Source organism: Haplochromis burtoni, unplaced genomic scaffold, assembly GCF_018398535.1.
Source record: "Haplochromis burtoni strain Fernald_Lab_line unplaced genomic scaffold, NCSU_Asbu1 Contig_547, whole genome shotgun sequence".
NCBI lineage: Eukaryota > Metazoa > Chordata > Actinopteri > Cichliformes > Cichlidae > Haplochromis > Haplochromis burtoni.
This window is the reverse complement of record NW_024582908.1, coordinates 318,390-335,253: the sequence shown is the minus strand read 5'-3', so window position 1 is coordinate 335,253 and position 16,864 is coordinate 318,390. Positions and strand designations below refer to the sequence as shown.

General features: G+C 41.9%; 1 protein-coding gene across 4 annotated transcripts in view; it reads right to left on the bottom strand.

Annotated features, from left to right (window-relative positions):
- Positions 1-4,627: 4,627 nt before the first annotated feature.
- rnf220a (ring finger protein 220a) overlaps positions 4,628-16,864 on the bottom strand; it is a 162,360-nt gene continuing 150,123 nt past the window's right edge. The window contains exons 12-15 of one of the 4 annotated variants that reach the window (XM_042214307.1): positions 15,496-15,607; positions 11,916-12,086; positions 11,417-11,491; positions 4,628-6,465 (exon numbers count right to left, since the gene is read on the bottom strand). In XM_042214307.1, the coding sequence (XP_042070241.1) occupies positions 6,394-6,465; positions 11,417-11,491; positions 11,916-12,086; positions 15,496-15,607 (430 nt within the window). In that variant the 3' untranslated portion in view covers positions 4,628-6,393. Of the gene's footprint in view, positions 6,466-11,416; positions 11,492-11,523; positions 11,831-11,915; positions 12,087-15,495; positions 15,608-16,864 lie in introns of those variants that run through there. The other 3 variants (XM_042214308.1, XM_042214306.1, XM_042214305.1) reach the window with 3 other exon arrangements.

Sequence of the window (16,864 nt, the reverse complement as noted above, 5' to 3'; positions counted from 1 at the left end):
TGCTGTAGAATAACAGAACGATCCTCCTGCAACTGTTTAACCTCACTGAAATGTGGCCTTCTTTATAGGCCACTCCACGAGCCTTTATTTCTTCTTTCTAAGCCAGTCCTGGGTTGTTAGGATCTTCTTGAAAGGTCCACTTTTGGTTCAGCTTACATTTCTAATTAATGTCACAGTTAACAACTCCATTGTGGATTCACCGCATTAGTAAATGAGTCAAAGGCTGTAGTTTGGATCTAGTATACTTACAGTAAGGGTCAGTAAATGCTCTTTTTCTTGTCATGTCCTATGAGTTCAAATGCAGCCCTGGACAAATACACAGTTATTTGGAAACTAAGCCACTTACTTTACATTCTAATAATTCTTTTCAAATTAAATTATTAGATTCCTTGGGGACACTTAAAGGCACTTTATTTCCTAAGGCCTTGAACAGCTCTAAAGACACTGTCATCTTAAACATACACTTAAGTAGCAAACAGAACAGCAGGCTCCACCCAACATACTCCACCTGTTTCATCATTTCTGACTACTAATCTGGAAAACTTTATTTTCAATATTTACAGTTTGTTTGTTTTTTAATATGACTGATCTGTTTGAATTATTTAACTAATAGCACTTATTTCACCACAAAAATCCATTTTTGAACAATTTATCTGAGTCTAGTATATAGTAGTCTAACTCAATGGTCTCTGGGTTAGTTTGATGGCTAAATATCTTAATCTTAGAAAGTCAAATTATAGCAAAAATGTGGTGCTCACCATCATTTTCAGACATATACTGTATATAAAAGATGGAGTTAGCCACAGTGACATCACTAACGCATTTTGCTGCAGCTATTGAGGGTTTTTAGAGGTAGAAATTACTAGAAGAGGGTGAAATGTTATGAACTAAAACCAGGAATCTCAGTCAGCATGCAGAAACTAAAGCACAGACTTCTTGTATGGACTTTACCACACAGGACGCCATATTATCTGTTAGATAATCCCAATAAAATACCACAAATAAGTTCAAAACAAGTCTAGCACTGTAATTCTGGTTAGTGTAGCAGAAACCTAGAGCATACAGTTACACTCCTGATTTTAATTACATTAAGAGTCGCTGAAGTTGAGCATTTTAACATAATATTTTACAACGCTTATATCCTGCTGTGATTGCCGCTCATACATTACAACTCTATTAACATCTGACAGCATTTACAGAGGCGCTTACTGGGCAGGGCTCGGGGATGTGTCTAATAAGGCCTCACCTTGGTCAGGGTAAGAGAAAGCAAATACTGCTTTTGTTAAGGCTTGGACAGAGATCTGAGCACCAAAGGGCTTTAATAGAGACCATGCTGTTGTAATTTTAGCTAATTAATGTTACAGGCGACTGCTGAATAAGCTCTAATGTTTGGTAAGGTTGGTTTTTGTAACACTGTTTAATAAGGGTATGCAGGCACACACACAGAAACACATTTTCCCAAAGCACGCGGACCCCATCTGGCAATCTGCTTATAGCTGTGAGATTATGTGGAGTTTTATTGAGAGACTGCTTGTTAAAGACCTCTAGATGGCAATGCTGTCTTCCTGTTCTCTTTTACCTGAAAAAATAGCCTGTCCTCATCACTGCAACCTTACATTAGCAAACAGTGGTGCTTATCAGAGTTACACGATGTCACAGTGTGACACAGGGAAGTTATGTCTCGGGCTTTGCTTAGTGTTTTAAAATCAAACATTAGTCAAACATATGCTGGTAAGATAATTGGTGAGTAAATAGTAATATAGAGACTTTATGCATGTGGTGTAAAAGACAGTGGCAACAGGATGTGTGCCAGAGAAAGACTATGACCTCAGTAAACATCTTCCTGATGGGTTTATGGTCTAAGACTCTCGTTTCAAGTCTTTATTGTGAATTACAGTCCCCGTTACAGTGAGTCTGGAAAGGTAAGCTTTAGGATGGGCCGTCTTTGTGATTGACAGTTCGCTACCATGTGAGCAGGAATGGCCACATCTGGATTCAAAATACCGACAAGGCAAATGGCCAAAATGCTAAGCTCAGTCTAACAAGATAAGTGCATCCACACAGTATTCACTTGTTTCACATTTTGTCATGTTACAGTCTTATTCCAAAATTGATTAAATTCCTGCTTCACCTCAAAATGTGAAAAACAATACCCCATAACGACTAAGTGAAAATGGATTGCTTCAAATTCTTGCAAATTTACTGAAAGTAAAAAACTGAAATATAGCATAGCATGGCTCTGGGCTTTTCCAACTCCTTCAAAGTCAAAGAATTCAGCTAGACTTGCACTGTAATATGAACGAGTTAAAAAAAATCTCTGCCTTTGCTGAACCATATTTTTCATCTGTATGCAACATGCCAGGTTTCTTTGTAATAATTGCATAAATAAGCAGCAAGGCAATATTTTTCCTTTCTGTTTTCTGGACTTTGGTTGGCTAAAAAACAATGCTAGTATTAACTATATATTAAAAAATGTAAAACTTCCTATGAACAGCTTGTCATTAATGTTTTTGGTGAAACTTGCAATTGAAATTACTTTTACGTTAAACACACAACCACATCTGCATTGACGTCTGAATCAGGAAGGCATCACAGCAATGAGGAAATGAAAAAAAGATGTGTTGTGAGTGTATGTAGCACTGTGGGAGGACATTATTTTCCTAATAATGGCCAACCAAGCAAAGCCAGGCCGCAACACATAAAAAATTAACTTACTCAACGGAATCATGCATTATACTGCCAATCAGATTTAATCTCTTTTTGTGTCAGAACATCCCGGCTCTACTGGATGTCAGAAATGGACAAGTTTGCTTAAAATTCTGTAAACTGAATTTGACATTGTTGGATGACTGCACTCAGTGACCACTTTGTTAAATACATCTGCACATGTACTTCTTAATGTAAATATCTTAGTGCCCAATCACAAGGTAGCGACTTAATACATTTAGGCACATAGATATCGCCAAAACACCTGCTAAAATTCAAACCAAGCATATGAATGGTGAAGAAAAACGATTTAAGTAACAACTAACGTATGCAGAAGAGCACCTCTGATTGCATAACACACCGAGCATTGAAGCAGATGGGCTGCACCAGCAGAAGACCGCATTGGGTGCCACTCCTGTCAGCTAAGAACGGGAACTAGAAGGCTAGAAAAACATTGGGTGATCTGATTAGTTTCAATTTCCACTCCAGCATTCAGATAGTAGAGTCAGAATTTGGTGTGAACAACATGAAAGTATTGATCCATCCTATTTTATTCAATTCAATTTTATGTACAAGATAATGCCAGAACACAGCAAAGTCAGCTCAATGTAAAGACCCTACAATAATAATAGAGATAACCAAATCAGCAAGCAAGGCAAAACTTCCTTTTACCAGGAAAAAAGCTGTGGCAGAACCGGGCTCAGGTGGGGCAGCCATGCGTGCAAACGGTTGGGGATGAGGGGAGGGAGACAGGATAAAAAATAGTTGTGCCTGTAGTGGTTGTAGTGTCGTGGTGTCCGAATATTTTCATGGCACATTTTGGGTTCATTGGTACCAACTGAGCATTGCTTGAATGCCACAGCCTACCTTAGCATTGTTGGTGACCATGTCCATCCCTTTATGACCACAGTAGATCCTTCTTCTGATGGTCGCTTGCAGAAAGACAACATGCTGTGTCATACAGTCGTTTAAAACTGGTTTCTAGAACAGGACAATGAGTTCTCTGTACTCAAATGGGCTCCACCATCACCAGATACCAAACCAATAGAACACCTTTGGAATGTGGAGGAACTGGAGATTGATATCAAAGATGTGCAACTGATAAATGTGCTGCAGCTGTGTGACGCTGTCATGTCGATATGGACCGAAATGTCTGAGGAAGTGTCCCAAAACAAGTTGGAAACTATGACCTCAGCAGATACATGAGGTTGGTCTGACATTTCAGGTTACTCTGCAGAGCTGCATCATTTGCTCAAAAAGACTGTCAAAACAAAAACCTTGACTTATTTCCTAGGCACGTCCACAAGCTCCAGTGAGGAAAATGAAAAAACAAAACAAAGAAAGTCATGTTGGGGAAACTGACATTTACGAGTATTTAATTAAATTCAAAATGTAGCTTACAAATGGGAAGGACATGTACCATTTCCAAGAATCTACAACACACAAATTCACTCTGACTCTCTTGTGCAGTTTTTCCATCTTTGGGACGTCTTTTAAATCAGCAAGTTCAGTGCGAATGGAACAGCGTAGCATCACAGCACTCTTTATTTCTGTCCAGTATATCCTATAAGGACGTGTTTGAGACATTTAAACCAAAGTGGAAAAGCCAAAATCAAGTTTCTTCAGCAGAAGTGTCCTCAAATATCAGGCCTGACCAACTCGGGCTGTTTCACTTTCCTCTTTTTAAGCTGTGTGCCTTTTGCATTTTTTTTTTTTATAGTGGACGATGATCCACTTAAAAGCTACGACTGACAATGAGACACAAAGTCTTATTACAAAACACATTCACAATGCGTCTCTGGCATCTTTGTCCCATTTTTTATTGATTTTTCCAGCGAACAATGAACGAATGAACAATGAACACATTTCTTAAACACATCTTACTTCACCACTCCCGGCTGCATGAAAAGGACCAGTCGTGGAATTTTGAGAAATTTTATTTTTTCTTGTTTTTTTTTTTTGCATTATTTCTTACAACAATAAAGACGGCACAGAATACATAGCTTTACAAACACAAAGCACACCACCACCTTGGCTGCTGATGCTGCTGCCATTGAGGGAGGGGGGAGGTTGTGGGTTCCTGGAGGCTGCCAGTTCAGCATTGGCCATCCTTGTTTTCCAAAGACTTCTGCCCATTGGGAATTTGCCATTTCAAGGACCTTTTTTTTTCTTTTTTTTTTAAAGTTGTTTTCTTTTTTTTCTTTTTTTGCAGCATAGCAGAATGAGAACAATGTGGGAGGAAAAAGCTTCTTTTGAGACATGTAGGGGTAAACCAAACAAACAAACAAAAAATAAGACTGTCTAGAATATGATCTCAGCATGTTATTCCAATTAGCATGAAGCAGAAGTACAGGTTAAAAAAGAAAAAGCTCAGCTGGACAATATGTGAACTAAAGAGCAGTTCCACAGTTCTGCTTGTTTGCGGGAACTCTTGGACAACGGGAATCTCTCCATTTAATAAAACTAACACAACATTTGTCCGCACACCGAGATCAGATCTACCTTTCTCTGAGGTACTCTGCAGAAAAATTACACCACCTAAATCTTGACCATCTAGTTTGAGTAGTTTATTATTACTTACAATTTTTCTTTAAATTCCTGTACAGTCAAATAAAACGTCAACGGATTTTTCAAAGGATCTCTTCTTTTTTAAAAAATACAGAAGGCTTCTTTTATTCCAGCCATTTTTTCCCCCCAACCCCTTCCAACCAAAAAACTGGATTTTGATATTATATATTTCTGTGTGTATCTTCTGATGGTCATGTGTGTATATGTGTGTGTGTGTGTGTCTATGTAATTTACACCCAACATTGTAAACATACATAGAACTATATTACATGTGCTTGCACTGCATCTTGTAAGGGGGAGGAGAAAATTTGGTTTACTGCACTAGAACACCACAAAAGAGGGAAGAGAGAAGGACGGGGCTTGTGAAGAGAAGAAGAAGAAGAAGGAGAGGAGGACGAGTAGGGCGAGTGTCAAACTCCTTTTCAAGGTTGTGAGGCTCCTCAGTTTGGTTGAAAGCTCAGTTTTAGTGGACAGGCTCTTATATTTATATTTTTCTTAAGCAACAGCTGGATCAAGCTATCAGTTTGTCTCTTCAATAGTGAACAAAAATAAGAAAAGAAGCTTTCTCTAGAGTCATCAGGGTGAAGCCCGCCATCCAGCACCACTGAAGTTCTGCTGAAGAGCTAGCAGGGAGGAGGGGAGTTAGATCCTGTATTAAGAAGTTCCTCTGAGGTCCACCTCCAGCAGTGTGAAGCTACAAGGTCTTAGTGGGCGTTTCCACTGACTTAGTCCTTCAGTGTAAGATCCCTCTATTTTACAGACAGTTATAGAGGTTCTTGTGTCATTGAGGCAGCGGAAACAACTGCTGGCAATTGGGGAGTGCAGGTCTCCGGGCCCTTTTTTTTCCTCCCCTTTATTTTTTGCGCAGGTTACTCAGGAGACTGCTGACCATAGTCAGATTCAGCCAAAGTGCGCTTGCTTAGTCATTTGTTCAAGCCGCCCTCCTGGAAGAACTGGCACAGTCTCAAACACAGTTGTCGTGGAGGCTTGGCAGCTGCTGACCCAGGCCGCGCAACAGAGAGAGACAGAGCGAGAAGAACTAAAGATGATCGACGGGGAAGGAGACAAATCCAAGATGGAAGAATGGACTGGAAGGAACAAAGGCAGGGGTTGTGCTCTTTACAAGTAGACACGCCTCAGGTCTCCGGGTGAGGTGATGGTGTTGCACTGTGGGCACAGCTTCTTGTTTCCCTGTGATGGACAGACAAGCAACAGTTAGCTTGGTAGCTCAGAAAAATGTACCAACAGACATAACAATGAAGTGCTCACTCTGCTGATTTGGGACTATGAGCATGAAGTTCAATACAAGTTACCCAGTGCTCTTACTGCCTCCTCCTCCTGTGTGAATCTAAACCTGTTTGCTGCACATCTTGCCTCCCCTTCTGCCCTCTTCCTCTCCCTCTGCACTGCTTTGATAGTGTGCCATCTGCAGTAAAGCAGCAGGTGATAATATGCAACACAGGGCTGACAGCATAACAAGATTCTGAATGGGTGGTCTCACCCCTGTCCTAAATCCCTGTTGCTTTCCCGCACCAACTCTGGCCAACAACTGCTGGCTGCAGGCGCATCCCTTTCTGACAGAGTCACTGTGCTGAGTTTACACTTAATGACGCAAGAAAAAAGAAAAGAAGCCAAAAACAGACCATAAACAAATGAAGAATAGTGGCACAGCTGGAGTCAACTAGGAAAGGATTATATGATGTCATTGCTATGAGGAAAGTCTTAACATCAGAAATGAAATGCACCCGTTGTGTTTCCCACAGATCTAGGTTCTATTTGTTGTAGATGATGGGGGGGTGGGGGTGGTTGGCTGGTGTTGTGATAATAAATAACTGAGCGACTCCAGCGTCTTGGACCGCAGCTGGTGATGTTATTCCTTGTTCTGCTGCCGAGCTTCATAAGGTTGGCATGGCTGCTCATGAATCAGTTCTCCACCCGATGTCAGCTGCAGTCCAAGACAGACAAACTGGAGTATGTGAACATGGGACAAACTTTTTTAAGGAAACCACCACAACAGAAGCACGATTAAAACATGAGAGTGAAGGCCCAACACTCACAGCTACATTACCTTCAAAGTAAGATCAAGAGAATGGTCTACTACTCAGTCACTTTCTGAAAGTGTCATTCTCTCAAGCAAAGAGGCTCAGGTAAAGTCCATGTATAGCAGGGGTGTCAAAAATAAGGCCTGGGGACCAGGAGACTCTAATCTGCCCCACCGGAAGGCTTTGAAAACTGTGAATGCGTGCGCAGATTTTGAACTTTTAACTGTAGTATAGTGTTTCCCACTGATAAAGACTTCCCCCGTGGCCATTCATACTACACCAAAGTAGTTAAGTAACAGTTAAAAAATTAATACAATGACAGAAACTGTCTACTACAGCAATGTCTTTTTGTTTTAAAGAGTGGGTCCACAGTAAAAAAAAAACAAAAAAAAACGGTAATGTTTCCTGTAATTTTACATATTAATCACGTAGGAAAACTGAGCTGTAATGTTGAAACTGCACTTCTCTGAATCTAAGAGCTTAGTTTATTTAAATGTCTTTCACTGATATGGCCTGTTTAAGATCAAAGTGGACTGTATGTGGCCTACAATGTATGATGATGTATGGGAAACAGTAAATGACATTTTGAATACTGTTGTTAGACATAACAAAACTGCTCATCACCTTTTACTAAACTATCTGGTGCTTTAATCAGTCTCTAAACTGCGAACTGAGACTTTAGTATACGGCACACAAATGTAGGGTGTAACATCTGACATCCACAATCTGGAGATCTCGTTTGTATTTTGTGCACTTTTGAAACATTAATCGGTCAGCATAAATGTACCTCTGACCCCCGAGGATTTATAGGCTTCAATTCCTGTAAGCGCCTGAATAAACTCTTTAAAGCAGGTGTACCGATTAAGGGCCTAGACGGGAGTGATTTGGGAGTGACAGATGTCACATACTCATACTAAGAGGATATGTTGCTCCACATTACTAAAAAAAAAAAGTCCAGAGTGAAGAAGAAGGGATGGGATGTGGGGTGTATGGGGGAAAAATGGAAAGAAGAGGAGTTTGGAATGGTTTAAAAAGTAATGAACATTTTCTTCAGAAATACCTCTCATAAATCACGTATCAAAGCATTGTTTAATATTATAAATTTAACTAAGTGTTATTTAAGCGATTTTATTGATACTCTGTTGAGGGAGCACTTCTGTTTGTTTGGAGGCCCGTCAAAGCTTTCTGCTGTTTACTGTGGGCAGTGAGCATGCATGGGTGTGTGCCTGTTACACTGGGCTCCAGCTGCCTCGCTCATTAAAGTGGTAAGAGGCTGGGCTGATGTTAACTAGATTCCTGGGCATTTACTTTGATCAGTTTGGCCCTCCCGGTTTTATAGCTGTCTCCAGGCTATGACTTTAATTCCCCATACATTAAACCAGCAGTGGCAGGATGCACGTCTGTGCACACACCTACACAGAAAACACAGGTACGCTGCAGATGGAAACAATGGAGTGCTTTCTTTTGAGCAATTAATAACAGAAGAATTAGAAAGCAGGCTAACTAATTTATTAATCAGGCCCAGACTGCCTTTCTGCTCGAACTCAAATGAAGGCCTTCTTAAATCACCTTAAACTGAAAGCATTTTTCAGACAATTATTAGCATGAATAAGGGTGGTAATGGTTGGGACCATTAGCTTATGTTGCTTTTATCTGCTATCATGTAGCTATTCTACTGGACCAAACCATTTCAGAAACACCACATTTAAAATGTATAGCTGCATACAAGGCTGAAATAGTCATCAGACGTTCCCATGCATCATTCATCATAATCCCTGGAAAAATAAAGTCTACTCCATTCAGTCCTTGACATAGACCAGGGGTCGGCAACCTGCGGCTCTTTTGTCCTTATACTGCGGCTCCGTGTGGTTTGGGAAAATAAATTAGAAGTATTTAGCTGAAGTGTATTTTATTTATGCTAGTTCTTTTTTAACTTGTAGTTCTAAATTGGAAGATTATTGTGATATTGAAATATAAAAATAAAATTATATTCTATTATTTTTTCATCGCTCAAAATAAGTGTCACACTCGCGGAAGCCGGTGTACCCGCCGAAACGCCGCGCATTTATCGAGACTTTCAACCCCAGGTAGGCCAGTTATGGATCTTCGGATCCACATTATGTCAGCAGCTATTCTCCACTGTGAACTATGTTAAAAACAAACACCGCTCACGCCTCACAGATGAAAGCTTACAGTCCTGCGTAAAGATGAAAGTGACTTCGTACAGCCCCGATCTGCAGACGCTGTGCGCAGAGGTTCAGGAGCAGAAGTCCCATTGTAAACATATCACGACAGACCCAACGATGTTTCCATGAACACGCTTTTCAGCATCTCTTTTTTGAACACTTTACACACAAAGCTACAAAGCTACAGCCGGCTGTAGCTTTGCAGCTCACAGCCCGACACATACCAACAACAGCATAGAGAGCACAGACGTTAAGGTGGCGAGGCGTGATTGCGGGTGCCGCTCAGGTGCATCGGCCTCTCCTGCAGCGGTGCTGCAGACCACGCCCCGCCACACACATAAACCAGGTAAAATACATATTTAGGCAGAATTTTGCAAATATCTATTTTTCATCTTTTAGCAGCATAGTGCTTTTTTTCCAATTATTTTTTAAAAGTCAGGTCAAGGCTCCACAAGCCCAAAGGCGATATGAGGGTGGCGACTCACAACAGTTGTTGTTTGCTACATGGATCATTTTAGTTCAGCTGGGTGTCTTTCCTTCTGTTATATTTCTTTAAGAGTTCAAAATGTGTTAATTACATAAATAAAATGTAATTTTCTCTGTAGCACTTTATGGATTTCATAAGCAACACACCTTAGTTGTTCACACAAAGCATAAAGGTAAAAAACAATATATACAGTGTTATCTTCATTTTAGATGTGAAAAAGTATTTGCGGCTCCCAGTGTTTTCTTTTGCGTCAAAACCGGGTCCAAATGGCTCTTTGGGTGTTAAAGGTTGCTGACCCCTGACATAGACGATGTCACATGGTTTAACACACTGAATCGAATGCAGACAGTGGTAGCTGGTCCACCAATCAGCAGCCTGCCTAAGCCCAAAAAGGATAAACTGAGCAAAGTGTGAAGAGTTTTAGAGATTTGAAACTGCATCTATAAACTGAAGGTGATTCTCTTCATTCAAAACACCAGCGAGATGCTTTAGACTCGTAAAGACTCAAGAAGACAGCTTCGATTAGAACCCTAGGACTGCTGATGCAAGGCTGTCTGCACACTAACCCAGATGTTACTCAGGAAGTTCTTCAAAATTGTATAAATAGTGTACTGGCTAAGGTGTACTCAAGTTTAACATCTTCCCCAGGGTTAGGGTTAGTCAAAATATTCCAGCAATCAATGTTTTTACATCATTCAATGAAGTTAAAAATCAAACTTTTTAGGACACTGATGCAACTGATACTGTATACAATGATGTGGCACTAATGATCAGCTTATTTGTGATCGTTTTCCAGGTGGGACGGGCCTGTGGGTATGTTGATGAGTACGATTAGGCTTCATGGGGAAAGGGCGGCAGGGGAAACAAGGTGAGACGAGAACATTGACAACATCAGATATTTCATGGAGGGAAAAGAGGCGATAAGAGCAAAGACATCAGAGAAAGCTGTTACCCTTCTGTTTACCCTTCCAGCTGTAGGAACACTATTTTCTTTTGCGCTCCATTTACCACATTAGCAACAGCTAACTGCACACTACTGAATATATTAGACCAACTAATAACCAGCAAAACCACAGCGGAGGGGCGTGTGTGTGTGTGTATGTGTGTGTGTGTAGACCTAAGGCAGTACATAGAAGCCAGTGGAGGCTGAAGTTGACCACTTTATTCCAACATTTTAACAAGCCTTTTGGGGACCATTCCATCTAAGCCTTTCCCTGACTGAGGCTACAAGTGTTTGCACTGAGCGTGCTGAGAGAGAACGGGTCATTTGGGGAACATTCCATTTTAGTTCCTCCCTACGGGGCATGAATACAGAGAAAAATTCACTGACTATGAAATGAGGCCGCAATAACTGCATGTCATGAGGACTTGCCCCGTAGCACTGAGTGTGTGTGCGAGTGAGATGAAGTGTGTGAGTTTGAGCGTACCAGAGTCCTGAGCCAGCATTCTTCACAGTGGACGTGCCAGCACTGGATGGAGGTGAGCGGCATCGTGTAGGAGTCCTATAAAATAAAATAAAAAAAATAAAAAATTTAAACTACATCGGATTCACGGGACACTCACTTTAGCTAGCAACAAACAAGTAACGCTACACAATCCCTGACCGACAAACAGCATGAAATCACTAACCACGGAAAGACAGCCAGCAGCCACAGAACCACTGAGCAAGGCAGCATATGGGAAATTGAACCGGCAATCTGCGGGTCACAAACGTACACGCACACGTGCACAAACACGACATCGGCCAGGCAACGGGCAGAGACAGAGGGAAACGGGCAGGGAGGGGGGAGATGAGGGAGGAAGCCGTGAACGAGCCCTGCTGGGCGTCCTTTTCTTTCCCTCTGGAAAAGAATGGAGAGATGAGGGAGGAATGAGGTGAGGGTGGGAAGAGGAGCGGAGGAGGTAAGGAGGGAGGGAGTGCCTTACCCTCCGTAAGGGCTGTGGGAGGAGCCTCTTTATGCCGCTGCTGTAGCCACCAATCACAAGGCCCCTGTACAGGCAATACAGGCCGAGGGGGAGGGACTTAGGCTGCCTCTCTCCGACCTCATTGGCCCCTATGCTCTTGAGCTCCGTGCCTGACTGGATAGCAGGCTTCCTCTGCGGAAGGAGGAGGAGGAGGAGGGAGAGGTGGGGGTTGGAGAGGAGAGGTTGGGGGCGAAAGGTGGCAGCTAATCACAGAGCCAGGCTTGTACTGATCGCGCACACACATACACCAAAGAGCAACAGAAGACGCGTGTGGACAAACACAAACCCACACAAACATCACCGTGTGTGCTAATGACAGCCAGAAAGTAAAGTGAGGCTTTCAATACAACTTCTTCCACCTTTGATTGGATAGCTGACAACTAGGCTAAAATGCTAAGTCAACTGGAAAAGCTCGGATCTTCAGGAGTTTTATCTCATTGGTTAGATTTTACAAGTGCGAAGAAACATTTACACTCTGAAAGTGCAACTGAGGCGTGAATGTAAAATAAATGGCTTTTTTTATGCTGACCCTTCACTGACATTGCTAATGGAAGAATGGGCTAAGTTTTATGTATATACCACAAAATCACAACAACAGTCGCCTCAATGTGCTTTATATGTATATAAAGACCCGACAATAATAACGGAGAAACGCGAACAATCAGCCAAAACCCTATGAGCAAGCACATGGTGACAGTGGGAAGGAAAAACTCCCTTTTAACAGGAAGAAACCTCCAACAGAACCAGGCTCACATTACAGTCTTATTTATCAGTTTACTTGTAAAGGCTCTTTTGATAAATATGTCCTTGTAGTATTTTTTAAACTTGGTCTCTTACAGTCACCCAGCTTAAGCAAAGAGTAATACTACACTGGCTAATCTGAAAATTCAGGCATGTTTAAATGTCGTTGAAATTTTACTATATGGAAACAGACATTAAGTACATCTAAGTAGTCTTCAAACAGTCTAAATATTTGCAATCAAGCCCATCAACAACCTTACTTTAAAACTGAAATATCTCAATATTTAAATATCTGAATATATTGAATTTCCAAAAGTAGTTTAGGACAATCTTAAAGCACATTTTAAGTTCCTTGCCCTAAAATGACCAATAGATGGGGGTAGAAACCCACAGATAGTGCTGAGCTGCATCACTGAGATACCCTCAGCATCAGTAAAGGCTAACAGAGAACTTGCGTCAACTTGATACAGAGGGCGAGCATTTCCACCAGACAATCAGAAGGTAAAAATGAGTAAGAAATATTTGCAGAAATATCGGTGTAGAGGTGACAGCGGTGGCGTTTAGACTGAGTCATACATCTGCTCAAAGTGTTTGTGCATCTACTTGATGCGGTGGAATCTCCAGCTGCTTCAAAATCTGCCAGTTAGTGAGAGTAATCTGATGACATTTAGATCAGACCCAGTGACAGGGAGGGAGCCCAGTGACAGGTTAAAGACAGACAGAGACAGATTAGATGGAAGAGGCCTGTGTGTGTGTGTGTGTGTGTGTGTGTGTGTGTGTGTGTGTGTGTGTGTGTAGGTGTATGTGTGTGTGTGTGTGTGTGTGTGTGTGTGTAGACATATTTGTATTTCTCTGTATTGCTTAGTGTGTGTTTGTGTGTGTGCGTAAAACAGATGAGGGACAGTGACAGATGAGCAGAGAAGAGCTGTGTGCTCATGGGGCAGTGAGTGATCGATCGCTGTGCCTTGCCCTCCGTGTCACCTCAGGCACCCAGCGACCTTTAGGAAGCGCAGGCGTTGGTAATTACCCGCCTCACATGCATACACACCAACAGGCTCTCACACACACACACACACACACACACACTCACACGCAGCAAGCACAGGATGCTGACGCTGCACTGTCCACACGCTTGAAGAATGACAGGGTGGGTACTTGACACAAAGTGGGGGTACACAAACACTGATGTGAGGTGTAGGCGCAACTGCATCTCAAGTGTCTGATGGACCTCTATATTGTCCCTCATGGCTTTAACTATTGATCTGTAAGGTCCAATCAGCCATCAATACAAGCTGTGACGTACAGGAGTGTCTTTTCACCTAAAAAGCCAAACTTCGACACATTTTTCACAGATTCAACCTGCTTTGTGCACAGCACAGTCAGCACGCTATCTCAGAATTTGAACATACACATATTTCTGTGCTCCTGAGATGAAGCATGACATGATATGAAAAACGATTCGCTCTGGAAATGTGATAGCAGACAATCGTGCCAAATTGCAAAGCCATGCAAAGGGCCACAGCACAACAGCAACACAACACCAGCAGCACTCGGGACAGTGAAAATGCTCCCACGAAGAGCAGAAATGAGATGCATGCAGGTAGGCTGTTCAATATAACGATAGATATCGGATGGCGATATAAAAACATCTATCGTTTCATTTTACGCTATCGTTTGTTTCGTGGTGTCGCAAAATAAACTGTTTACAGCAATATTTTTTCATCTTTTTGATGGTCACTGTAGTGGCTATATTAATTTCTTAAAGCTCTCTCTTTCTCTTATATTTAATATAACCACACTACAGACGGACAAGCGCCTGTTTTTATGCGTTGTGGTTAGCAACAACGACGGTAACACCATCACATGTCTGCTTGTTTATGTTCCACATAAACCTTTCACAATAAAGTTCAAGATCCTGTTGAGACTTTTCAAAATAAACTGAATCACGTGAAAGAGCAGATTATTTACGGGTGAGAAGTAAAAAAGAGCCGCCAGGTGCTCAAAAATAAACCTTAGACTCAAACGTTAGAACAGGCTTTTCCCCGCAGCACGCCGTGTAATAAATACTCACAAAGAAAACGGCGGCCGTTACAACTTATGTCTAAAAATGTATCGTTTCATGCATCGGTTAAAACACTCGACTCCAGCTACATGACGCACAGCTGGAACTACCCGCAAGTCGAGCTGCCCGAGATTCACAGAATTTACAGAAAATGTTACATTTTTGTGATTTATATCATTATCGGGACGATAGAATTCTTATATCGGGATATGAGATTTTGGTCATATCGCACAGCCCTACATGCAGGCGCTTCACATATTTCTGCAGCACAAGTACACAACCTATAGTAAAACACACAAACATTATCGAACAGAAAAATCGGTCACTCAAGCCGAGCAGCTAGATATCAAGGTAAGCACTCTGGCCACAGTGAGTATATTTTTAATTTCTGTTTGCTTGAAAAAAAATAGGTGAGGGTAAAGGGTTGAATCCCTCTTCAAGGTAGAAAGTGATCAGTGGTTGCTACTTACATCCACTGAATGCACTGACTGTCCCAAAAATACAGCACATTCTGGTATTCAGATAAGCCTGTGACATGGGACAGACCTTATCAGCCCTTGCTACGTATCTGGCCTAATAAAGTGGAAGGTCAGTTTATAGCCCCCCCCCAACCGCAGTTTCACATGTTTATGGTGCTACATGCAGTTCGACAAATGCTAATGCTGCCTTCTGACAAAGCCACAACACTTCCACGGAAGCTCGACGTGCAGACAGCACCCATGTAAACGCTATGCTCACCATGCAGATGAGACATTTGTATCGGTCTCCTCGGAGTATCTGCTTCTCCAGCTCTCTGATTCGAGCCTTCAGGGCCTCCATGGTGGTTGCCGTGGACTCTTCCTCCGTTACCCTGGGAACAAGCAAGAGAGACGATAGAGGTTTTAAGTATAGGTCTACACCACAGATGACGCGCCCACTCTCACACTCTTGTAACAAGAATTGTACAGTTGTGTTTTCAGTTCCATTTAATAAAAACAAATAAACATTAGGAAACAGGAACATTGAGATTTAGAGTATTTTATGCTACAATGTCTCAAAGTTCCGCAAAACAGTGGAAGCTGGATGAATCTGCTGGGTGCTGAACACAAGAAAAAGAAGAAGAAAAAAGTAATCTTTTATCATCAACAACATTGTCCTTAGTCACAGTACAACATCACTGTACTGTGATCCTGCAGTATATTTGTGTTAAATCCTATGATATGAATTTAATGGACTACTATCTTTCTAGAGATGTATCATTCTCTACACATGTTCATTCTATACCATCTGATTAGGGCCCTGTGCACGCTCCTGTGTAGTACAACATGTTTCAAGTCAAAGTCTTTGTCGATACGCTTTGTCTTTCTTGTAGCTCAATAAACAACAAGACCTCTTTGAATCTTCCTGACTTCTCTTCTTCCTCAGGTCAAACAGAGTATTTACATCCTTCTATTTAACACGTCTGCACTCTCAAAGGACTCATCGCGTTGCAGACTTTCGCTTAAACATCTTATTGTGTTGCTTTTAAGTCTCACACTCAGCGTCCATCCTCTCTGTTATGTTTTTGTAGCTCTTCCCATGTTCACCCATGCCAGTCTATCGCCATGGCTCTGTATTTATCTCCACATGTCCTTGCTTCTTCATCCCCGTCTCCTCCAACTTTCTCTTTCCTTATATCCCCTGTCCTCCCTACCGGTGAGTGGCCTCTGATTAATGCGCAGCATGATAACAGAAAATGTGCGTTTAACACTGTCCGACAGCATATGAAGCAGCGATAACTAGATCAATAGGGAAGACGCACAGACCGCAACGATGATGATGATGATGACAGTGATTCGGTGGAGGGAGACGAGCCGCACAAGCCAGCTGGTGTTTATTATAGCTATCCACTCATTCTCTGGTAAAATGCAATAGTTGTGTGTGTGAGTGTGTGTGTGTGCGCGCGTGTGAGGTATAAGCAGTGTGCGTATTTATGGTGATGTGGTCATTTTGCAGCCTGATAGCTAGTTGATCTATGGTATTGATCTGGATGGGGAAGGACAAGCAGAAGGAAGGAAGAGATGAACACAGTAAGTGGCTGTGTGTGTGTGTGTGTGTGTGTGTGTGTGTGTGTGTGTGTGTGTGTGTG